The sequence below is a fragment of the Geotrypetes seraphini genome, chromosome 7 (genome assembly GCF_902459505.1).
Source record: "Geotrypetes seraphini chromosome 7, aGeoSer1.1, whole genome shotgun sequence".
NCBI classification, from domain to species: domain Eukaryota; kingdom Metazoa; phylum Chordata; class Amphibia; order Gymnophiona; family Dermophiidae; genus Geotrypetes; species Geotrypetes seraphini.
Genome location: NC_047090.1, coordinates 150214580 through 150240099, shown reverse-complemented (window position 1 = coordinate 150240099; position 25520 = coordinate 150214580). Strand labels below are relative to the sequence as shown.

General features: G+C 43.5%; 1 protein-coding gene across 2 annotated transcripts in view; it reads left to right on the top strand.

Moving 5' to 3' along the window:
* Nucleotides 1-25520, top strand: part of ESR2 (estrogen receptor 2) — a 143105-nt gene that overhangs the window by 103780 nt on the left and 13805 nt on the right. For both annotated transcript variants that reach the window (XR_004540192.1, XM_033953142.1), the window contains exons 5-7: nt 2713-3015; nt 15321-15459; nt 18158-18291. Coding sequence is in view for 1 of the 2 variants with exons in the window: in XM_033953142.1 (XP_033809033.1) it covers nt 2713-3015; nt 15321-15459; nt 18158-18291 (576 nt within the window). In the remaining variant the exon portion in view is untranslated. The remainder of the gene's footprint in view (nt 1-2712; nt 3016-15320; nt 15460-18157; nt 18292-25520) is intronic.

Here is a 25520-nt window from a genome sequence, read left to right as displayed (position 1 = left end):
TAAGGCAGAGCTTATAGGAATGGGACAGGGACAGCGACAAAACTCACGGGGACGGGACAAGGAAATTGAGTTTCTGCGGAGAAGGGGGACAAATTTGTCCCCGTGTCATTCTCTAATCAGGGTCAACAATGCATGTTTCCACAGATGAGACACAATGTGTGAAATATGCAGTGACCAGGGCAACAGCAATCTCGGTAACAGGAGTGAGCCTTTGTCATGGTCTCCCTGATAATCTGAAATTGGTTGATAAACTTTTGAAAACCTCAGATTTTCTGTCTGGGCGAGTGACAAGAGGACTGATATTATACAGCAAATATGCCCTCGTTTTATAAAACCATAGCGTGGTTTTCAGCGCCAGCTGCGGCGGTAACAGCTCCAACACTCGTAGGAATTCTGTGAGCGTCGGAGCTGTTACCACCGAGGCCGGCACTAAAAGCTGTGCTACGGTTTTGTAAAAGGGGGGGGGGCTCTTTTGTAAAGATGTTTTATGATTATTTTTAGAACCCACTTAGGTATAAGCGGGGGCTATAATTCTGTTAAATAAATAATAAATCCAGATAATTTTGTAGCTGGTCTGAAAATATATAGGTACTATTGAGCCATTTACCTCCTCCTTTACTAACGCGTAGCGCGAGTTTTAGCGCTGGCAGCGGCGGTAACTATTCTGACAAATCACGCATTGTTGACCCTGATTAGAGAATGACAAGGGGACAAATTTGTCCCCCTTCTCCGCAGAAACTCAATTTCCTTGTCCCGTCCCCGTGAGTTTGGTCTTAGAGATATTTGGAGCATCGAGATTAAGCAGTATATTTCTGTATCTCGTTGGCCACGAATCTGAACTTGGAGGTTAAAATGTACAGGGTCAGCATCTATGAGACAAACAGGGTTATTTTTATTGCATAGGATTTTTTGGACCCCAGTTCAGTTGCAAAAGTTAGATGGCTCCAGATCAAATAGATGCTGGCATTGTCATGCTGATAAAGGGACTTTAGATCATCTGTTATTTTTTTTGTCCGCTGATATTTAGTTTTTGGAAGTCAATTAGGGGACAAATAAATATAGTCTTAGAATCAGATATTCCATTAACATACGAAGCAATAATTTTGTGGTACTATTTTATATATTAAACCTCCCCTTGATAAATTTAAAAGCCATCTTTTCTTGATTTTAACTGGAATTGCGATTCAAATGATCACAAAAAAATTGGAAAAGTCATGACAGATTAAATTATACATTTTGGTGGACAAATGTATGTAATACATATAGATATGAGAGAGTGAATGCAGAATGTTTAGGGTTTAGTGTTTTATTTAACAAAATATGGAGTCCATTGGCTTTATTTGCTGCTTCACATTAAAATATAATATATTGCCTTCTGAGTTTTTTCATTACACATCTGGGATGGGATGGGGGGTAGGGTAGGGACAGGTACTGGAAAAATGGATATTAAATTTTCATATTAAAGATGTTTAGTATTGTTAGTATTAATAATTGATGGAAGGGGGTTGGGTATAGTTATGATTCTATTTATTATTTGTTTGAAATAGTGTATTCTCTGTAATATTTTGCTATTTTCAATTAAATGTATTACGCTATTCTAATTTAATAAAATAATAAAAATGTTAAAAAAAAAAAAAAGAATTCCTATGAGTGTCGGAGCAGTTACCACCTCTGCCGGGACTAAAACCTGCGCTACGCGTTAGTAAAAGAGGGGGTTAGTGATTTAAACAACTCAGTATTATCTGTATATTTAAAAAAAAAATAAAAAATACGTGGATAAGGTGATTATGTATTCGTGGGCTGCCAGTGAATGTCTTTTGAGTATCAGACCATCTGTGAACATTCACAACTTCTAGGTCTCCTTTTATCAAGGCGCGCGACTTTTAATCACACGTTAACCCCCGCGCTGGCCTAAAAACTACCGCCTGCTCACGAGGAGGCGGTAGCGGCTAGCGCGGCCGGCGGTTTAGCGTGCGGTATTATGCACTTTAAACCGCCAACGCGCCTTTGTAAAAGGAGCCCCTAGTCTGCAGATGAAATACAAGAGAGAAAAAAAATGAAACTTATTCCTCTGCTCTTCTAAGGTCTCAGATAGCACAAAATTTTCAATAGTCCGTTACAGAAGCCTCTTAAGGGGGTGCTGTGAAAAATGTTGCTTTCCTTTGGCATATATAAAAGAACTCTCTGTTTCATAAAGACAGGCAGTGAACCATAAAATATAAATATGAAAACGAGATGAATAATTAAAAATGCACGAGGGGGCGCTGAAAAGTTCTCAGCCCAACCAACTTCCTATGTCAGACTGTAGCTGAAAAACGTGATATTTTAGTTTATTTTGTTAGATCTGTAAATTGGCAAAAACGTCAGATTTAGGAAGTTGATTGGGATGAGAACTTTTCAATGTCCCCTCGTATTCATCATTGCAATTATTTTTATCCATGAATAGTCATATCATCTTTTGATCTGGTTCTGTTTAGATATTAGGGAAAATATTAAGCAGAATTATTTCTCTCTCTGAGCTTGAACAGTTGTTTAGTTTCAACTGAGAAAACCTCTCATGACAGGAAGACAAGTTGTCTCCAAACAGAGCCCCTCTACCTTCTTCCTGGCACAGGTTACCTAGGTTTGATTTATCATAACCCCAACAGTCCTTGCTAGGAATTCTAATCTGGATAACTGAAAAAATAATTTTCCATGCATTTGATCTTGTAGGTACAAGACGAGAACGATGTGGATATCGTATTATACGGCATCGACGCCATTCCGAAGATCAGATGCATTGTATTGTCAAATCTAAAAAGAGCATGGACCATATTTCCCGAGAGAAAGAGATTTATCCCAATGCCCTGAGCCCAGAGCAATTTGTTATAACATTAATAGAAGCAGAACCCCCAAATGTGTTACTGATGAATCGTCCCAAGAAGCCTTTTACTGAAGCCTCAATGATGATGTCTTTGACCAAACTTGCAGACAAGGAATTAGTTCACATGATTGGCTGGGCCAAAAAAATTCCTGGTAAGAAATTTTGAAAGCTATCTACGATGGTGATGGGTTTATTATGCTTTGGAGTTGATTCTTTTTAAAAAAAATGTTATGTGTACTGATTACATTTGTAATGTAACCTGCTGTGATGGTCCTTCTGAATATGCTGGCTATAGATTATGCAAATACGAGGGTAGTTTGAAAGGTTTGGTAAATTTCCATGAGATGGCACCACAGTTCATTAAGGGCTCCTTATACTAAGGTGCGCTAGCGTTTTTAGCGCATGCACAAGATTAGTGCGCGCTAGCCGAAAAATTACTGACTGCTTAAAAGGAGGTGGTAGCAGCTAGTGCGCAGGGCATTTTAAGCGTTTTTGCGAGACTAGGGAGGTACATAGGGCTGCTTAAGATCACCCAAGGCTAGGCATGGGCGTGGTTTTGCCCAGAAGGAGCCTTAGGCAAGCTTAGGAGGCTCTAGGCGTCTCCCTAGGACCGTGACAGGCTCCTGAAATGCTGGCCTACATTTCAAAGATGTGGCCGTTGAACTGATCGTGGCAAGGGCATCTCCCTGCCGTGATCAGTTTAGTGGCTGCAACAGAGAACCCATCCCACTACAAAGTCGGCCAGCAGGAGGGATGCCCAGTCCCTCCTGCTGGACCCCCTGAAAGCCCTCCCCCCTCAAATGTCCACGGCAGGAGGAGTGCTCAGTTCCTCCTGCCGCCACCCACCCTGTAAATCAATGGCAGAAGGGGTGCCCAGTCCTTCCTGCCAGAACACCCCCCTCCCCCTGAAGATCAATGGAAAGCCTAGTAGAGCAGCACACAGGTGTCTTCAGTAGCCTAATGGGTGGACTAGTGAATCATAGGAAGACCCAGGCCCCTAAGCCATTCTACCCACTATATTTATGGTGGAAAATATGCACCTACCAAACCCCCCAAAACACTACTCTATTGCCATATAGGTACCACCTGCAGCCATAAGGGCTATTGGGGTTGTAGGCAGGTGGGTATAGTGGGTTTTGGGGGACTCACCATAACCTGTAAGGGAGTTCTGGTGAGATGTTTATCTGGCACCCTTTTTGTGAAGTTCACAGCAGTGTCCTCTAAGGTGCCCAACTGCTCTGTTGTTATGTCTGGGTGGCCAATCCATTACAGGACTGGCCCCTGCCATGTCCAAATGGGCTTGTTCTGGCCATTTGGGACTTGGACAAAATTTTGTTTTAAAATGTGGTATAAAGATAGACGTCTTGACAATCTGGGCGTCCCAATGGCCTGTATGTCCAGATAGATGATTAAAAAAAAAAAAAAAATCTAGACATATAGTGGTTTGCCTTTCGAAAATGAGTATTTTCTACTGCTGGCTTTGGATGTCCAGCACCATAAGTCCAAATTGGACTTAGATGTATGTTTTGAAAATGCTCCTCCACGTTGTTTAACTTCCTTTTTTTTTTTTTTTTTTACCAAACTTTTCAAACCAACCTCGTAAACAGAGAAATAATTTCTTAATAACTCTTTATTTTCACATGATTCTTGTGGCAACGAAAATAAAGTCACTGATAGATCCTTGCATATGATAGCATTGCTTTTGTTGGAACAGTGGTCCAATACTTGGCAACTAAACTTTAATGCCAAAAAGTGTAAAGTGATGCACCTTGGAAGCGGAAACCCATGTAGAACATACACTTTGAACAGTGAAAACTTAGCAAGAACCACTGCAGAAAGGGACTTGGGAGTTCTCACCCGGGAAGATATGAAAGCTACCAATCAGGTGGAGAAAGCTTCAGCAAAGGCAAGACAAATGATGGATTGCATCAGAAGGAGCTTTATCAGCCGAAAACCTGAAGTCATACTGCCATTATACAGATCTATGGTGAGATCTCACCTGGAGTACTGTGTCTAGTTTTGGAGGCCACATTATCAAAAGGATGTGAAGAGAATGGAGTCGATCCAGAGAATGGCCACTAGGATGATCTCAGGACTTAAAGACATCCAATATGAAGAACGTCTGACCAGACTGCGCTTATTTTCTCTCGAGAAGTGCAGAGAAAGAGGGGACATGATAGAAACATTCAAATACATCACGGGTCGAATTGAGGTGGAAGAAGAAATCTTTTTTTCTTACGGGTCCCACGGCGACAAGAGGGCATCGGCTAAAACTTAGGGGGGGAAGATTACATAGCGACACCAGGAAATACTTCTTCACCGAATGGGTGATTGATCGATGGAATAAACTTCAACGCCAGGTGGTCGAGGCCAGTAGCGTACTCGACTTCAAAAGTCGATGGGACAAACAGGTGGGGGTGCTACAAAGTTATGCATGAAAGAGGGGTACACCAGGGAGGGAGGGTTCTTAAATGGGCAGACTTGGGCCGCCGGCTCTCTTCTGCCGTCATACTCTGTTTCTATGTTTCACTGAGCACCATGAAAGTGGAGAAGAGGGCAAGAGAAGGGCGCCACCGCCCCAGGCGCCTCTCACTCTCGCTACGCCACTGAATCCATCCTCCTTCTTCTGGAGTCATATGGTAACCCTATCTTCGGCTAACCTATGAATGGAATTATTGAGGCAGTTTTGATGTTTATAAGTGGAAACCATAAATAAATAGAAGCTCAGTGCTTCTTAACCAAGACTTCAGGGCACAACCAGCCAGTTAGATTTTCAAGATATCCTCAATAAATCTGCAGGGATAGATTTGTATACTCTACCTCCTTTGTATGGAAATCTAATGTTTTCAGGATATCCAGAACGAATGTGCATAAGTGGCTGGGTATGTCCTGAGTACTGAGTTAAGAAACACTGCATTAGCTAATAAATTATTTCTGATGGAACTCAACTACAATGTAGTTTAATATGAAAGGTTTTATCAGTGGGTGCAAAGGGTATAAAGTAGGTGCATAAGTTTCTCTGTGAAGACTCTTCTCAGATTTTCAAAGCAAAAGTATGCATTACCTTAGGAAAAATATGCACACACCTGCTATGAATGGTACACCTGCTATGTATGGTACACTGTTTTTATGGGTTTATTATACATTGTGTGAAGAAATATTTTCTCTGGTTTGTTTTAAATCTTCTACTTAGTAGCTTTATCACATGCCCCCCTAGTCCTAGTATTTTTGGAAAGAGTAAACAAATGATTCACATCTATCCTTTCCACTCCACTCAGTATTTTATAGACCTCCATCATATCACCCCCGAGCTGTTTCTTCTCCAAGATGAAGAGCCCTAGCCACTTTAGCCTTTCCTCATAGGCAAGTTGTTCATCCATTATCATTTTCATTACCCTCCTCTGTATCTTTTCTAAACTTCAAGAAGATTCATCTAGAGCTAACCCAATGCTTGAAGTATTTGGGAGACTGCTTTGACACGACGAAAGGCCACATCATTCTTACAGAGCCATGCAAACAGAAACTCAGCGAGCAAATTTCAGCTCTCTTAGCAATGCCAAACTCCACAGCCTGGCATTAGCTTCAGGTGCTTGCCTTGATGACGACCTCCCTGGAAGTACTTCCCTGGGTGAGAGAGCATATGCACCCTTTCAAGATTCCCTGCTGTCCAAGTGATCCCTGCAACGACATTCTTTCCCAAGGAACAGCTTGCGCTGGTGGCTCCAAGGGGACTCTTTATTAAAGGGCAGGTCTCTCTGAATCCCCTTATGGGTGACCCTAATAACCAATGTCAGCCTGTTTGACAGGGGGCCCTTTGCAGCATTCATCTAGTACAGAGCTAATGGACCCTCCCACAGAGAAAGTGGTCCATAAATCGTTTGGAACTATGAGCCATTCGTCTAATGTTGAGGGCGTAGAAGAAGTACCTGGAAGGAAAGGCAGTCAAGAGTGTTCTCTGACAGTGCTAACTTGATAGCTTATTTGAACAGACAGGGAGGCACCAGAAGTGCCCCATCACATCTAGAGGTCCAGATGTTGTTCAAGTGGGCAGAAGCTAATCTACAGGTGCTCTCCGCAGCCCACATAGTGGGAGTGGAAAACGTACAGACTGAGTTTCTTAGCTGTCAGACTCTAGACCCAGGAGAGTGGTTACTGTCCCACAGAGCATTCAACCTCATTGTGCAATGCTGGGAAAGACTGGCAATGGACTTGATGGATTTGGCAAAGAATATAAAGGTGAATTGCTTTTACAGCTGAAGAAACGAACTGAGAAGCGCAGGGTTGGACACGTTGTTTTAGCCCTGGCCAAAAGAGGCTTCTATATGTGTTTCTACCATGGCCCATGGTGGGCCGGGCCATCCACAGAATCATGAATCACCCAGAACTTGTGATCCTGGTAGCCTCAGACTGGCCTCAGCGGCCTTGGTATGCAGATCTAGTGCATCTCCAATGAGACAGATGCATCATGCTTCTCGTAACTTCTCAGTCAGGGATCAATTCCTATGGAGAACCCAGAGCACTTTGGTTTTACACTATGGCATTTGAGCACACAGCCTTAACCACAAGGGTTATTCAGAGGTAGTCATTTCGACTTTTTGAGCAAAAGAGCCATTGACATTTGTTGCTTAAGCTAAGACATGGAAGACTTTCCAGCTCTGGTGTGCCAAGATCAGTTAGAGCCTTTTGAGATGCCAATTCCTGTGTTCCTGGCATTTCTACAAACTGGACTAGAGCAAGGTCTAGAGGTGGCATAGAAAGTCCAGGTGGCAGGCCTCTCGTGCTTCCGAGCTTGAGGAGGAAAGTTATCACTGGCATCTCATCGAGATATGTCCCAGTTTTTGAAGGAGCAGTCAGATTGTGGCCTTCGTTGTGCCAGCCCTTTCCATCCAGGAATCTTAATATTGTCTTGAAGGACTTTTCTAAGCCTCCGTATTAATCTCTCCAAGAGGTTCTTCTGGAACTCATGGTGAAGACAGTATTTCTGGTGGTAATAGTCTCAGATGGATCTTGGAACTGTAGGCTCTTTCCTGCTGAGAGCCCTTCCTCAGGATCACCAGAGGCTGGGGTTTCACTACATATGGTACCCTTTTGTCTACTGAAGGTGGTATCAGCCTTTCACATCAACCAAGAGGTTTGTTTGCTTGTTTTTCATCCTACGGGTTTAACTAAGCAAGATAAGCTTTTGCAGATCTGGATGTGCAAAGAGTTTTATTCCACTACTTGGAAAGAACCAATGATTCTCAACTTTCTTACCATCGTTTTGTTCTAACAAGTCAGTCCAGATGAGGCAAACCAGCTTCCAAGGCCTCTATCAACAGATGGATTTGCATGGCAATTTCGTCGACTTACATTGGCTGTGGCAAATAGCCACCTATTTTTCTAAAAAGCTCATTCGATGGAGTTCTGAGCTGTTCCTCCCGAAGAGATCTGATGAGTGGGAGAATGACCTCTCCAATAATGGTACATCATTGAAAGCGATCTAGGAACCTTTTGCAGAAGCAACCACAAGTTCTCAAAGTGTTCCCGCTCTACTGCAGACTGGGAACCCCAACCCTGAGCTTGCATAAAATGTCAAATCTGAAAATAGGCCAAATAGTCCCCATCAGGCAAATCAAATTTTCGCTGGAGCATGGCAAAAGAAAGGATCTCAGAGGTCCCCATCAAGTCTCTAAATACATGCAACCCTTTCTGAGCCCACCGATGAAATACCCGATTGTCCCTTCCTACCTGAAACTGGGGCTCCGCCTGTATATTTGCCAAGGATGACACTAAAGCTCCATTGCCCAATTTAGCCCGTACCTGGGTTCACAACCGAGCCAAATGTCATACAAAGGGGTTATTAATGCTGTGGATCCATTGGCGCTGCGGACCTGACATCCAAAGCTTGTTCTTCAGCAACTCCTGCAGAATGTGAATTTTTTAAAGTCAACACAAATCCAAGAGGACAAAAATCACAGTAAGTGATGTATAAGGGGAAATAAAGCAGGCAAGGAAGAGTGAGCAGAGGAGTCATAAGTCCATCCCGATGTGATGCTAAGCTCCATCCTCCTACAGACTGTACATTACCCTCCCTCTGGCTTACTAGGTTGCATTTGATTCTGAACACGACTGCTAGAATGATCTTTCATAAATCTAAATTTGTTAATTTGCCCCTTTGCTTGCTCATCTTCATTGGCTCCCTTTTGGAGCACAGGTGGTTTTCCAGTTATGTTGTCTGGCTTTTAAGATTTTGGAGGGCACAGGTCCAGCAGACCAGATGTTTACAGTTCATCTGTTAGGAAATCATAATCATATTCTTAACAGTCTTGTTTTGCAATATGCTTCTCTAAAGGGTACAAAAATATATCCCTCTATGAAATTATTTTAAATATCAGTTAGTTAGGTGCTGGAATGCTTTTTTGCATATATTCAAACTATACTTGGTTTTCGTAATTCATTGAAATCCTATTTTGTTTTCTTCACATTTATTATATTATTATTTATAACTTTTTGTCTCTATTATGAGTCAAATGAATACTCTCCATTTTTTGTTTGTTAGCACCTGACTGATGTATCAGTTCTCTTTCTATTTACTGTCAACCCACCTTGAACCTATTTTTAGGGATTATGTGGGCTATAAGTATTCAGGTTCATAGTCAAATGCGTGCAAGACATTTGGGTGCAGGACAATAAAGCGCAGAATTAACGCGTGCAGGTCTATATCACGCAAGACAAATGAGTGCAAACCAATGCGATTCTGTCGTGCTCAGTTATCATGCGCATGATGGTTTGGTGCGCATTTGTGTTGCACGTAATTGTGGTGGTGCGCATGTCTTGCGTGGTATTGTCTGGTTGGAAATGTCTGCGCGTATTTGACTTGCCACTAAATATTCATGGCCATCATCAAGTGAGGAAACAGTTTCATGATGGAACCGTGTGGGTGCCCTCAGTGGCACAACAAGGGTGGGAGGTGCCCGGGCGGTGATGCCCCCCTCATCCTCTTCGCCGCCCCCCTCCTCCCCGCCTTGCATGCTCTCCTTCCCTTCCCCTCCCGCATAGCTTTATAGCTTCCACGGCTTGAGCAGCATCTCCAACTTGTGTCTGCCTTGCATCGGCTCTCCTTCCGACATCACTTCCTAGTCGTGAGACCCAGAAGTGACATCAGAGGGGAGCGCTGAGGCCGGCGCGAGGAGCAGGTAGCTGCTGCTGGCGCTGATGAAGAGCTAGAGGTACAGTGGGGGTGAATTGAGGGTATGCGCGCGGTGGAGAAAGATTGGAGAGGAGCAGAGGGGGTGGAGAGGAGGAGGGGTGCCAATGCCTCCATCAAGACAGCGCCCGTGGCAGTCTGCTCCCCCCCTTACTACGCTACTTGGTGCTTGATCTAAACAATTATGATAGGGCTGGAGAGTAAAGATGCCTACTAAGGGGCAAGGGAGAGGCAGGTTCAGTTCCCGGGCCAGGCTTCCGCTCCTGGGGTAGCTACGGCTGGCCACTCTGCAATGAAAGCAATGGGGAAAGATGCTCAGCTAGACTTAATGGTATTTACTGACTGGACTTATGGTACATATGGACTGGATTATTAAGTAAGTTTTGATCTGTGGCCTCTCACTGAAATGGCCAAGCTCAGTGGCAGCTATAATTTTAAGGGGAACAGATATCCAAATAGTTGCAAAGGAAGCCTCTTGGCACAGTTGTCCAGTAAAGTAAGTTCCAACTGGACTGGAAGCCAAAAAAAGGACAGGAGGGCACAGTCATGCCAAAATAAATAAACGGTTAGCAATATTCTTATTTACCAGTTAATAAACTGGAAATATACTAATAACCTTCTAGTCCTCTATATTTGTTTGAAATAGAAGGAAAGATAGCAGAGAAATTTCCAGAAGTGAATACCTGGACAAGAACCTCTTCAGAAAACAAGTTATTTCTGGAAGAGAAGACACAGTGAAAGCAAAGAGCTCAGAGACCTTGGACAATGGTCCAATGAACAGTATTTCAACATACTGTAGAATTTTGTGAAAACTGAATATTTGCTGTTTTTTTTTTTAAAGGCAGATGAAGGGCTCGTGTTCTCAGTGTGTGCTCATCTGCTGCACTAGGCAGAGAAGGGAGAAATGAATTTCAGCCTATTCTCTTTCTTTTCTTTGTACACCTTGTAATTAGGTGTCAGTCACAGTATTTTAGCTGGCAGTGAATGCTGCAGTTTTCCAAAAGGGGTTGTTAAGAATTTCTCATTTAAAAATATGCTCTTCAAAATGAAGTTACCTTTCCAACTTTTAAATATTCTTATGCTTGTGTTCAGGTTCAACTACTACAGAACCATATCATCTCCTGTTTAAGCTTCATTACAAATGGGTTTGGTTGTAATACTCTCTCTTCTCTCACTGCATGTCTCTCTCTCTCTCACTCACTATCTGTACAGCATATGTTCCCCTTTCATCTCTCTCTCACTGTTTCTTGCTCAGTCTTTGTTTCCCTTTTATTTCTCTCTTGTCTCTTTCATGCCTGGTTTTCTCTCTCATTATGTTTCCTTTTTATCTCTTTCTCCCATCCGCTCACTCTTTCATTCTTTTAGGGCTACATTCACTAAAGCTGACCTTGTTGGGCGATCCGTGGCCGAGTCTTGCCGGGCTACTGATTCACTACGTGTCCTCATGCAAATTAATTTGATTGGAGGCACGCCCCACAGCGACCCCCACGCATCGCTGTAGAGCGATCCAGACGCATGCGCACACCGCACAAGGGAGGTCAAAACAAAGGGGAGGGGGGGAGTGGCTGCAGTTTTGAGTGGACAGAACATTCTGCAGCCAGATGGAACAGAACATGCTTTTAACCCGTGGGTTAAAACCACGGGCTCACACTGCAGGGACAGGGCGGCAGAGAGCAGGAGAGTCAGGGCGGCAGAGAGCAAGAGAGTCGTCAGCGACCAATCCTGAGCAGTCACTTCTTTTTGGATTGGCCAGCTCAATTTGTGTTCCTTCTTCTGTTTAGTGAATCGCTGCCTTCCTACTTTGCTTGCCATTGCTCCTCATTTGCATGCATGGATTGGATCGGACTGGAGGTTGATCGGCCAGGAGGTTAGTGAATCGGGTCAGAGAAGGCTTGCAAAGCTTAGTGAATCTAGCCCTTACTGTCTCTATGCTTCCTTTTCTTCTCTCATGGTGTCTCTCTTTCTCTCATTATGTTTCCCTTTTATCTCTCTATCAATGTCTCTTTCACAATCTTTGTGTGTATCCCTTTTTCTCTTTGTCTCTCACTCACTCATTATGCCTCTCTTGCTCACTGATGATTTTTTTTCTTTGTGTCTTCTCCAGATACTTCTGATCCCAAAATATTTTATATTATTGAAAAATTTGGTATATTCTCCGGGTATACTGTGAACAGGACAAAAAACAAACTGCTCCCTCTTAATATTTATTGTAATTAACAAAGTTTCAATTCCATCCCTACGTGCTGGTGTTAAAATGGTATAAAATATTTGGCTTTGATTTTTAAACCTTCCCTTCAAGAAACCATGTCTGAAAGAATGTCTAGAGCAGTGTTCTTCAACCACCGGTCCATGGACCAGTGCCGGTCCACAGAAATTTCCTGCCGGTCCACAGGGCCAGCACGTGCATCAGGCCCAAAACAGTGTTCTTCAATCGCTGGTCCACAGTGCGATCGATGCGGCGTTATCTGCGAGCCAGCTCCCTCTTCCTATCTGATTCAGTGCACAAAGCCAAGAGCAATGGCTCCTATGGGCATTCTGTGCCTGAACCGGAAGCCTTCTCTCTGAGGTTGCAACGTCAGAGGGAAGGCTTCCAGATGAGGCAAGGTATGTGCAAGGTGCAATTAGTACATTATGGGGGCGGGGTCTGGTATGGAGGGTGGGGTCTGGGGTGGAGGGTGGGGTCTGGCCCACGACTTAGCCCAGTGTTCTTCAACCACCGGTCCACGGATCGATGCCTGTCCACAGAATAATTCTTTTAATTCTGCCGGTCCATAGGTGTAAAAAGGTTGAAAAACACTGGTCTAGAGTACTTCATCTTAAAAAATTGTGTTTAAAATGGAACCCCTTATATCTTTCATGGTGGGAAAGCTGGAGACTATCAAAAATGATGTTATCCCCATTATACTAACCCCCCTCCTTTACAAAGCTGCACGTGTTTTTAGCACTGGCCATGGCGGTAACAGCTCAGACGCTCATAGGAATTATACCATACCATACTGATTCTTGTATCCCACAAATGTCAACTAGGAATCATATAAGCATCGGAGCTGTTACCATGGCAGCTGGTGCTAAAAAAGCTAATGTAGGTTTGTAAAGGAAGGGGGTATATTTACTAAGCTTGTTGCCTGTGCAGTTTTTAAAGTTTTGATAAAATACTTACCCAATTCCCTTGGAATAAGAAAACGCCTCATATTGCATTGAAAAAAAAAAAATGAGTTGGTTTAAAGGTCTTGGGGGGGGGAAGGGATTAAATTTCATAACTTTAAAGTATACAATCAACCATTTTTATTAAGGGCTGCATCATGGTGGATGGTAGATACGTTCAGTGATTCAGCTCCTGTGTGGTTGTCTCTAAAGCAGTGTCTCGCAAATGTTTTCTGCCCCAGCACACTAAACTAAGAGCCACATCCACAGGGCCTCTTGAGCATTCGCAGACGTCAACCGGTGATGTAACACGCATGTGTGTGATGTCATCATATTGACATCCGCGCATGCTCAGAGGCCCTGAGCTTGGGGGCCTTCCTAAACTCTGAACAAACTACCGGGTTTTGGAAATCCCTCCATAACCTGGGGGGGGGGGAAGGTAGAGAGGAGGAGAGATGCACACCTGGAATATTGCCGTGATACACTGCTCTACAGCATCCATCTTATCCTATTCTCATAAAACATAGAACTAGGTCTAGTTTGTCTTGTATTTTTCCTGACAAGGATATCATGCAAGATACTCTCCAAAAATCTGATAAACTTCAAAAATATCCCCTAATAATTATAAAATATGTTCCTCTGTGGAGTAACCTTCAAATCTGTAAAACACCCCAATACCCCTCCCTCTGACAAAGGCCCTCCTTTCTCCTCTCCCAAGCCCACCACCATGACCAAAGATCCCAAATCCCCCTGAAATGCCCCCCCACTTCAATCCCCTGCCATTTATGTTGGACCCCCTGGGTCAACCTGATTCCCTAGTGGTCCACGGGGGGTCGTTGGGGGCAGGATTGAAGGACACTTGCTCCTGCCCAGCAGCTTATCTGAAAAATAGCTACTGTGATGTCTCACGGTAGCTCACAGTACTACACAAAGTACCATAAGCTGCTGCAAAAGGTTACGGCAGCCATTTGTTCATGGAAGTTGTAAGGGCAGGAGCAAGTGGCCTTCTATTCTGTCCCCATCGACCCTTACAGACCACCAGAGACATCAAGTAGGCCCAGGAGAAGCCTACTTAGATAATGGGGATTAGGGTGGGGGCATTCCAGAAGAGGGGGCAAGGGCTTGATCATGGCAGTGTCCTGGGGGGAGGGTAAGGAGGATGCTTTGTCAGGGAAGGGGATGGGGATATTTTTTAATGGCAAAAGTTACATAACATATACTGGAATATAAGTCGATCCCAGTATAAGACGCCCTTTTCCCTCCTAAAAAGGAAGAAAAAAGGTTGAATTGAATATAAGATTGGGGGGGATTAATATTCATGTGCCCTGGCAGGATCTGTGACCTGCTACCCTCCTCCCTCAATCTCTCCCATGCCAGGCTCTGCACAGCCCCCTCCCTCCCTGCCAGACTCTCCACCCTGTCCCCCCTCCCTCCCTGTCAGGCTCTGCACCCTGTCCCACCTCCCTACTCTGTACCCTGTCCCCGCTCTCCTGATGTCCTGCAGGCCTCCACCGAGCCTGCCGTAAGACCTGGTGGTCCAGTGGTATGCCAAGACAGGAGGGATCCCTCCCATCTTCTGTCCCACCCGACTAACAATTTTTTCTACTTCCCTCGCACCTCCCCCCATGTATATTTTTCAGCTTTTTGAATCTCTGGTAGTCCAACAGTGTATCAGTTAGGGGCAAGCTTTCCTTGCTTCTGCCCTGCGCTGAGCCCCTCCCTCCCTGAATGGCTGCCTGAGTTCTCACGGCTCAGCGGTGTACCAGGCAGGAGCAAGCTCTCTGCGCTCCTATCTGGCCCTGAGCCGCTCCTTGAATGGCTGCCGCCAGTTCTTGCAGGACTCGATGCGATATTCAGTGGCACCGCCTACTTTAGTGACTTTAAAATGTCAGGGGTTAGGCAGCAAAAGGCAATTTAAATGGACAGGAGAGACTTCTGCCTGCTTAAATTACTTTGAACATCACTGGTTTGTTTATGTGTGTGTCAGGAAACTGTACACAGCACAGTCATAACACATGGCTTTCTATACAATCCTGGATATTTAAAATAATTTAGTGATTTTACTGTGCCAGACTATATTCACAAAATAATGAGCACATGTGATAACAGTGAATTTGTTTTCTCTAGGCTTTGTGGAACTCAGTTTATTTGACCAAGTTCGGCTGCTTGAGAGCTGTTGGCTGGAAATTTTAATGGTGGGTCTAATGTGGAGGTCAATCGAGCATCCCGGAAAGCTTATTTTTGCAGCGGACCTTATTCTGGACAGGTGAGAAAATACCTAAGACTAACTTCCTAAACCCTGTTGGAATTGGATATGATGATTTTGGAGCGGCACTGGAGGAGGTCTCCCCGGAGCCTTTTTTGGTTTCTGGGATTGCTTTCACATACCTTCTTAGGTAGCGGGAAGAAACAGTGTGAAAAGAAAAATGTGGGAAATGGTATGACTTTGGGGAAATGATGATATTAAGACCATCTAAAAATCATACCATTTCTTCCATTTTTCTTGGTTAAAACTACAATCTCAGCATCCTTGTCAAGTCACTTAATCTCCCCATTGCTCCAGGAATATTAGATAGATTGTAAGCTTGCTGAGACAGACAGGGAAAAATGCTTGAGTACTTGAATGAATTCATGTAAACTGTTCTGAGTTTCTCCTGGGAGAATGGTATAGAAAATTGAATAAATAAATAAATTTGGAAAATGAGCAGTATTGATGGGGAAAGACAGATGGAATGAGAAAGTTTCCACTAAAGATTTCACACCTGAAGTTGGAAGAGAGAGGTTTTTTAGAAATAAAAACTTAGGCCCTGAGCTACCGACTCACATTAAGAAGCCAGAAGCAAGACATATTCCCTGACTTGTTCTCAGCACTGTTTGAGTGTCCGGACAGTGCTTTGTGAGAGTACATGAGAAAAAGAACTACTCCAACATCTCTCTTTTTTTTATTTTTTTATTACACTTTGCCAAGAAGCACTGACTGAGATTTTCTGTGGCTTTGAATTAGGTTCATTATCCTTGAAAAGGTATTTGTCCAAAAAGCTTTCACACCTAGACCAAAAGATGGTAGAGTACAAATGGGGACAATGATGGGGTGGGAGGGGTCCATCTAAGAGGTTGTGTTTGTGACTGGTGGTTGGGTTAAGTCCTTGAAACCTGACAGCAGCGCGAGCAGGAAATATTGGGCAGACTATATAGACTGATTGGTCTTTTTCTGCCATCATCTGTCATTAAAAAATTGAACATGACTAAGCAGCACATTCCCTCTGCTGTGGTCCTTTAAGTCATAGGAGGGGCAGGTCCGCAGAAAAAGAGAATGTGCTGCGGAGGCCGATGGCAGCCTGCTAGGATCGCTACAGCCAACCGGCGATCCTCTGCAGGCTGCTTTAATGTGAGACAGGGAAGGAAGGAACAGAGGGCCAAATCACAGGCCAATATGTCAGATTTGAAATATGTATTCTGCCAGAGCTGGTATTAGATAGCAAGCGTGAACTAGGACCTAAAAGAGAGAGGAAAAGTCTTTTTTATTTATTTTATTTACATCACAGAGCCGTCGTGGGGTTGGAGAGGTTGTAACCCTATATTTCTACCAAAACTAAGGGGTCCTTTTATTAAGGTGTGCATTTAGCGTACCTTAATAAAAGGGCCCCTAAGTATCTTAATAAAAAATTTGGCCCGTGACTTAGCCTGTTTTAGATTTCAGCCTCTTATGTGATGAGTTTGACACCCCTGTATTAGAGAATGACACGGGGACAAATTTGTCCCTGTCCCTGCAGAAACTTAATTTCTCCATCCTGTCCCTGCGAATTTTGTCGCTGTCCCTGTCACATTCCTGTATGCTCTGCCTTAACCGCACAAGCCTCGAACACTTATGATTTTATAATGTTTTAGGCAGATGATTTTATGAGGCACTTATGATTTTATAGTGTTTGTGCAGATGAGGACAGAGCTTGCAGGAATGGAGCAGGGACAGGAAAAGAACTCACCGGGATGGGAAAATGAGTTCCCATGGGGATGGGGAAAAAATTTGTTCCCGTGCCACTTTCTACTTTACATCCCTTCAATCCACATTCAAGGTATCTTCCACCCACTGTAGATAGCGAAATTGCCACTCCAGAGTTGCCAAACCACTGCCTGAGTAGGTAAGATGAGATGAGCCTGAATCCAGAATCCACTTTTGTTGCAAGATCCAATTCTGCTTAATTATATTATTTGCCTAATTTTATTATTTGCTAATATGAATGCATATCCAACATACAAAATTAGTTGCATTTGGAGGAGAAGTGACCATGGAAACACATACCTGCCAAACATGCCATTAAATTTTAGTCCAGAGAGCTTTGGGGATATGAGAGGTTTTGAACCTCAGTTGGCACCACTGAGATCCTAGTAAGACATTAACCCCTTCCCCCCCCCCACACACACACTACAAAGCCTTGCTAGCGGCTGCCGCTGCAGTTACTACTCCAATGCTTATAGAGATTTAAAGGCTCTTTGGGGCTTTTGCTATGCGGCAGCCACTAGCACGGCTCTGTAAAAGGGGAGTAAAATTGGTGTTTATATCTTGAGGATTATTTTTAGATTGCCTAATAAAAGCAATGCCATGAAATGCCTGTCTCTTGCCTAATAAAAACAAGCAAAGAAAGGAAGAAATCTGCCTCAATATGTGACAGACAAGCAAAAGGCAAGCGAGATGTCCAAATTCAACCAACGGAACTGGGTCCTTAGTCTTCAGTTGGTGACTTTTACGTTTTGACTTTCGAAAATAAACAGTTCCGTTGGTTGAATTTGGACATCTCGCTTGCCTTTTTGCTAATAAAAGCAATGCCATGAAATTCCTGTCTCTCCATGTAAGAGACTCCACCCTTGCCACCATATGAGGCTTCAGAGGAGAGGCTTGGGTCTAAAATAAAACTTACATTTAGATTGAGTTGGCTGAAACTGACCTGCTGCATATGCTCCGACAGGGACGAAGGAAAATGCGTCGAGGGAATTCTGGAAATTTTTGACATGCTGCTGGCTACAACTTCAAGGCTTCGAGATCTGAAACTACAGCACAAGGAGTATCTCTGTCTCAAGGCCATGATCCTGCTTAACGCCAGTGAGTACAGATGTTGACTTCTTAGGTGTATCAGATCACTCAGTACATTTATAGGTCATTGTTCAGCAAGGTGCGTTTTGAAGTTAAGAATAGGGTTACAGATGTGAGAAAAACCTCTTCAAAGATAGAATAACTATTCTAACTAAACTAAACTAAACCTTAAGTTTATATACCGTATCATCTCCACAGAAGTGGAGCTCGACACGGTTTACAGGAATTAAAAAAGAAGGGAACTACAATGGAAAGAGGAAGGGAATTGGTAAACAGAAGGGAAATGGGGGACTTAGAATAATGGAGAGGGAGGGAGTTACATTTTGGAAAAAAGCCAAGTTTTCAAATGTTTTCTGAAGTGTTGGAGGGAGGTCGAACTCCGAAGATGGGCAGTAAAGCTGTTCCACAGCTCGGTGATCCTGAAGAGGAGGGATGTTCCAAGTTTACCTGTTTGGGATATGCCTTTTAAAGAGGGGAAGGATAGTTTGAAATTTTGAGTGGATCTGGAGGAGTCAGGACTCGAGGAGAGCCAAGATAGTGGAAAGAGGGGAGGAAGGATGCCGTGGAGAGATTTGAAGGCTAGACATGCGCATTTGTAGTGAACCCTGAGGATGACTGGGAGCCAATTCTATAACCAGATTTCAGGAAAGAAAGACTAAAATAAGTTAAATTCATTTTATTCTCAAGATATGTTTGTAATCTGAAGATGGAAGACAGAGGTTCTTAACTGCTGGTGCCTGCAGCCCCCAAAAGATGAAGGAGCAGGTCAAAAGGGGTGCAAAGAAGAGTATTCAAATCTGAGACAATTTATTGAAACTTTCTAGACAGCGTGAAGGAAGTTATTAGGACGATTATTGTACTACTGTAATCTTAGTGACAAGCTAGCAGTTAGCAGCTAACAGACACTTATGTAGCTACTACAATTATCTATCATTTCTATAGTACTGCTTGACGTACTCAGCACTGCACATTAGAACATTCAAGACACGTTCCCTTCTCAGAAGAGCTTACAATCTAATTGACAGACAGACATGAGAAGTAAGGGGTTGGGGAGTTCATCAGGCACGAATGCCCTATGAAGTGGGCCTTGAGACTGGATTTCAATATAGCCAAGGACGAAGCTTGGCATAGTGATTCAGGGAGTCTGTTCCAGGTGTATGGTGCAGCAAGAGAGAAAGAACAGAGTCTGGGTAGTAGTGGAGAAGGGTACCGATAGGAGAGACTTACCCGATGAATGAAGTTCCCAGGGAGGAGTATAGAAAGAGAGGAGAGATATTGAGGAGCTTTGGAGTGAATGCATTTGTAAGTCAGTAATTGTATGCAGCAATGGATAGAGAGCCAATGGAGTAATTTGAGGAACAGGGTGATATGGGTATAGCAACTCTGAAAGAATATAAGTCGTGCAGCAGAATTTTGGATGGAGTGAAGGTGGTTATGAGGAAGACCCCTGAGAAGCAAGTTGCAGTAGTCAAGGCAAGAGATGATAAGGGCGTGGATAAGGGTTGTGGTGTTGTACTCTGAGAGGAAGGGTCAGAATTTTGGTGATATTATAGAGAAAGAAGTGACAGATTTTGACGGTTTGTCAAATTTGTGGAGAGAAGGAGAGAGAGAAGTCAAAGGAAGGCCCCAAGGTTGTGAGCTGATGAGATAGGGAGGATGAGAGTGCTATCCACTGAAATAGAGAGTGGAAGGAGAGGAGAGGTGGGTTTAGGCAGAAGGATAAGTAGCTTAGTCTTGGCCATAATTAGCTTTAAGTGGCGGTGGGACATCCAGGAAGCGATGTCAAATAAACAGGCTGAGACACGGGCCTAGATACCTGTAGAGATTTCTGATGCGAAGAGGTAGATTTGGGAGTTAGCATAGAGGTAGTATTGAAAACCATGGGAAGAGATCAGAGTGCTAGGAGAATAAGTATAAATGGAGAAGAGAAGGGATCCCAGGACAGAGCCCTGGGGTACACCAACTGATAGCAGGATAGGAATGGAGGAAGATCCACCATAGTATACATTATGGGTCAGATTCTGTAGATAGCACCTAAATCCGCAGCTGCCTACAAAAATGGCGCTGGTCGCATTTCAATAATGCTTAGGCGCCATTTAAAGAATCGCAGCTAATGGCACCTACCGCAAAACTTACGTAGTCACGTGCAATGTAGACCAAGATTTTACTGCTGAACGCCTTTAACTTTCTGATCCGGTCTCTCTTCCTCCACCACGCGCTCTCTCTCATTTTCCTTCAGCTTCATCATAGCAAATAGAAGGATGAAAAGGCAGTTTCTCTCTCCTTACCTCTCTGTTTTCTCCCACTGTGACTTTGTCTGCTATCTCTGTGTGGCTGTATTACTTGTGGTAGGTAAACTCTGTCCATGAGTGGGTACATTGGTAGTTCCTGTTTGCTGTGGCTCAAATGAGGCAACAAAGGAGGAGGAGTAGGGTTAGCATATTTTGGGCCACAAACCCTGGACCCATAGACCCGCCCCATTCTTCCTCTAGCCCCGCCAAGTACTGCCCCGGTACCGCCCCCACAAAGCCTCCTCTCCTCTTCCCCAATGAGCTCCGGCTGCATCTGGAGGGTCTGGAGCATGCACGGATGTGTATGACATCATCCGCGCAGGCTCAGAAAATGCGACCGGAGCTTGTCGGGGCTTTCCAAAACCTGGACAAACTGCCTGGTTTTGGAAAGTCCATCCGGACACCTGGGCAGCCGGAGCTCTAAAAGTAGGACTTGTCCGGGTTTGAAAGATATGGGTATGAAAGATCTACAGACCCAGGCCATTCTTCACCTACTCCACCAGCTAGAATCTGAGTACATGGATTAGCCACACCATTCCAGTGTATCGGAAGATCATCCCAGCACTCACCTTCTTCAGCATGGGCAGCTTCCTGACCATAAACCAGTTGGCCATCTCTCTCTACATCAGTTAGCAGTTGCTGTGTGCTTATTTTTCTTCAGGTTGAACTAATCAATATATTGCTTGCATTGAGGAGAAGCAACAAGCATATCGAACTACAACAAAGGTTTTTTGTGTTAGCTCAGTTCCTGTAAGTTTGGGGGGACTATAGATACAGATAGATTGCAACCAGACCATTTCTGGGAAGGAGGAAATTTTTTTTCACTGAGAGAATAGTTAAGCTCCGGAACGCATTGCCAGAGGTTGTGGTAAGAGCGGATAGCGTAGCTGGTTTTAAGAAAGGTTTGGGCAAGTTCCTGGAGGAAAAGTCCATAGTCTGTTATTGACAAAGACAGGGGGAAAGCCACTGCTTGCCCTGGATTGGTAGCATGAAACATTGCTACTCCTTGGGTTTTGGCCAATTACTAGTGACCTGGATTGGTCACCATGAGAACGGGCTACTGGGCTTGATGGACCATTGGTTTGACCCAGTAAGGCTATTCTTATGTTCTTATGTACTCCTCTTTTGTCATGATGCATATATTCAAGCATAGTCTGGTGAATCACTAGGGAATGGTTTCTTGAAAAGCATTCTTAAAACCAAGCACTTCTCACACTTACTTTCCATCCTACCACTACATTTTTCTTGCCAGGGAATATCATCATGGTGCTACTCATGGTTGGTTGTTTTTTTTTTTTACTTTCCCCACTGTTGATAGAGGGTTATCTCCAGAAGGCAAGGCTTATAATCCCTATTGCCCACTTCCAGAGCAAAGCAGAGGAGTTGTCTAATGGTTAGAGCAACTGCCTCAGCAGCCTGAGGTTGTGAGTTCAATTCCAACTGCAGCTCCTTGTGACTGTGGGCAAAGCCACTTAACACTTAATTGCCCCTTATTACAGAATAAATATCTGCCTAAAATAAGTAAACTGCTTTTATTAAACTACACAGCATAATCAAGTGGATTAGTGTGTTACATAAGGTCTGCTTCTACTTCTATTCCACAGTAATGCTGCCCGATTCAGGGAAAATATTTTGTTCGATTCACTTTTCCTGCCCAATCAGGCGTTTTTTTCAAATGTCCTGCCAGGTTTATTTTGTAGTCTTTCCACCCACCCCACCCCTCTTTGCTCTCTCCAATCTCATGCCGGCGCAATGATGTAAGCAAAATAAAAAATACTTTTCCTCTCTCTGTTAGGTCCTAGTTCATGCTCACTGTCTAACCCCAGCTCTGGCAGGATACACATTTCAAATCTGACATATTATATAATAACAAAATAGGAAATAAAATTTTTTTTTCCACCTTCTGCTGTCATATCCAACATTTGTTTCTTTCCCACTGTCTACCATCTCTCTCTCTCTGCCTTGTGCCCTGGGTCAAACCTCTCTATTCCCCTCCATGCAGCATCTCTCTTTTCCTCCCCTCCATTATCATATGCAACATTTCTTTCTCTCTCCCCATGCACCATCTCTCCCTGCCCTCCATCCTTTGTCCAACATTTGTCTCTCTCTCTCTTCTCCATGCATGTCTCCCGCCCCTCTCTCTCTCACCCCTTTCTATCTCTTTGTTTCATTTCTCCCTTCCTCTCCTCTTCCACAACAATTATTCCTCTCTCCTTTCTCCCCCATGTGCAGCAGTTTTCTTCATCTCCCAACCCCTAAGCAACAGCTTTCCTCCTCTCCCATCCATCCCCCCTGTGCAGCAGCTTTCCATCCCTCCCTCCCATCTCCATGTACAGCAGCTTTCCATCCCTCCCTCCCATCCCCCTGTGCAGCAGCACCCCATTGATCCTTCCACCGTGAAACCTGACATACCTCCGAGGCTTCCTAAAGCAGCAGCAGCAGCGCTTTGAACAGGCTGCTTCATAACCTGCCCTGCTAGGGCTTCCCTCTGCCATGTCACTGATGATGTCATCAGTGACACAGCAGAGGGAAGGCCCCAGTGGGGAAGGCCGCGAAGCAGCCCGTTCAGAGCGCTGCTGCCACTTTAGGAGGCCTTGGGGTATGTCGGGTCTCACCAGGGTGGGGGTCGCTGAATCGGTGAATCCAATTTTCTCAGACAACAAATCAGTTCACCAAAGTGAATCGGTGAATCGGTTCAAATCAGCAAATCCCAGATAAGGGCACTACTCCCAGATAAGGGCAGTCACCAAAAGACAGAGCTCCTCTACCATCCCTTGAAGGACTATGACATTTTTCTGACCTGTTGTATGCTGCGCAACATGTCCCTGATTGCAGATAGCCTCTGTCTGAGGAGGTTCAATCAGAGTCCCCAGGCAATGATGATAAGTCATTAAATGGGGAGCCATTAAATGGGGATGATATGTCATTAAATGAGTAGTAGTTTGATAAGTGGTGTTACGTGATTGTACCATCTAGTGTTGTATAGGGGTGATATGATAGAGGTCTATAAGATACTGAGTGAAGTGGAAAGGGTAGATGTGAATCGTTCACTCTTTTCAAAAATTCTAGGACTAGGGGACATGTGATGAAGCTACTAAGTAGTTTATTTAAAAAAAGGAATGATAGTATTTCATAGATTGTTTGAAGTGGAGTTCTTCGAATTGAGAAATTACTTAGTAATGAATATTTTGTTTGTATTATATAATTTGATATGTTCTTTTTGATATATACTTTCATCCTTTAATAAAAACTGTTGGAACATAAAAAAAACTGAGAAAATATTTCTTCACACATGTAATTAGACTCTGGAATTCGTTGTGGTGAAATCAGTTAGCTTATCGGGGTTTAAAGAATGTTTGGATAATTTCCTAAAAGAGAAGTCCATGGGCTATTATTGAGATGGTTTGGGGACATCTACTGCTTATTCCTAGGATAAGCAGCATAAAATCGGTTTACTACTTGGGATCTAGCTAGGTACTTGGGGCCACTGTTGGAAACAGGATACTGGGCTTGATGGACCTTCAGTCTATCCCAGTATGGCAATTGTTATGTTCTTGTGTACTGAGCAGTGAGAGATGAGAAGAATGAATTGGGAGCTAAGACAATTTAGGGGGCTGGATAGGAGGATGAAACCAATGAGAAGAAAGGCATAAAGGAAGATGATACAGTAATCATGAAAACAGGAAGGAGGCAAGGACTTAGTTGGAGCTGGATGTTCCATGATTCTTACTGAGAACCAGTCAATACTATTTTTATAGGCTGCAGGACAGCCCCTAGTGGCTGGCATGTCCTCTCACATCAGCAAATTTTGTTCCAGACTTCACAGTTGATGAAAAGTTCTGACCTTGCTCCAACTCCACCAGGATCTCTCTAACGATGGAATAGGCCATCCATCTCTTGCCACCTTGGATGTTCTCATCACTTAACAGTGTCAAGAGCTAGATCCAGCTCCAGCTCATGTTGCTGCTTCTTCTTCTTCTCCTCCTTTCTGATCAACACTATTGCCTTTATATGCAGTTCCTGACCTTAGAATGGTCTGTATTTTAGGCACAACTTGTAGTTAAATCATTAGATCCTAAACTCCAATATGAGAGAAAGATAGGACAATTGAATTACGAACGCAGACAAAATGATAACATACTTTTTCACACAAGAGTACATTAATCTTTTGTGGTATAAATTATAAAAATATAACTGTGAGTCCTTCATTCAGTAACAGCTGGTATGTCCTTGAGCAGCAATAATGTCAAGTAAGCATTTCCTGTAACTGTTGATCAGTCCTTCACATCATCCTTGAAATATTTCATTCATTCCTTCTATTCAAAGCTGCATCAGCTCTCTAACATGTGAGGGCTTCCTTACAAGAACAGTTTGCTTGAGGTTCTATGAACAAAAGAAATTTCAGAGGACTTAAAAAAAAAATACTTTGGAGTTCCATCCATTCACTGTCACACAGATAATCTACAAGTGGAAACAGCTGAAGACTATAGTGATAGTTCCAAGATTATCCCAAGAGCACACTAAAATCATAAAGTCACAAGGATCCTAACATCTAGGTATTTCCAGGCCACCCTACAAAGAACATTGATGCCCATGTCAGGTATATTAAACAGCAGCTGGATAACCCACGGGGCTTTGAAAATTTACCATGCAATATTTAAACTTATCTTTCACGGATTTAATATACAATCTCCTCAATGGGTATTATGATTGTGTTTCTGTTAATTATAAACTGATAATAATTGTAGTGTTTCTTCCCTTCTGACAGTATCACTATGGTTATATTTTATATTGTTCTCGGATGTATTTTGCATGTTATATAAAAATGTAATAAAATGTTTGAACTGAAAAAAAAAAAAAGAAAATTTACCATACTTTCTGAACAGATATGTGAAAAATTGAAGTCACAATAACAAATAGGTAGTACACTCTCGGGAACCCCCCCCC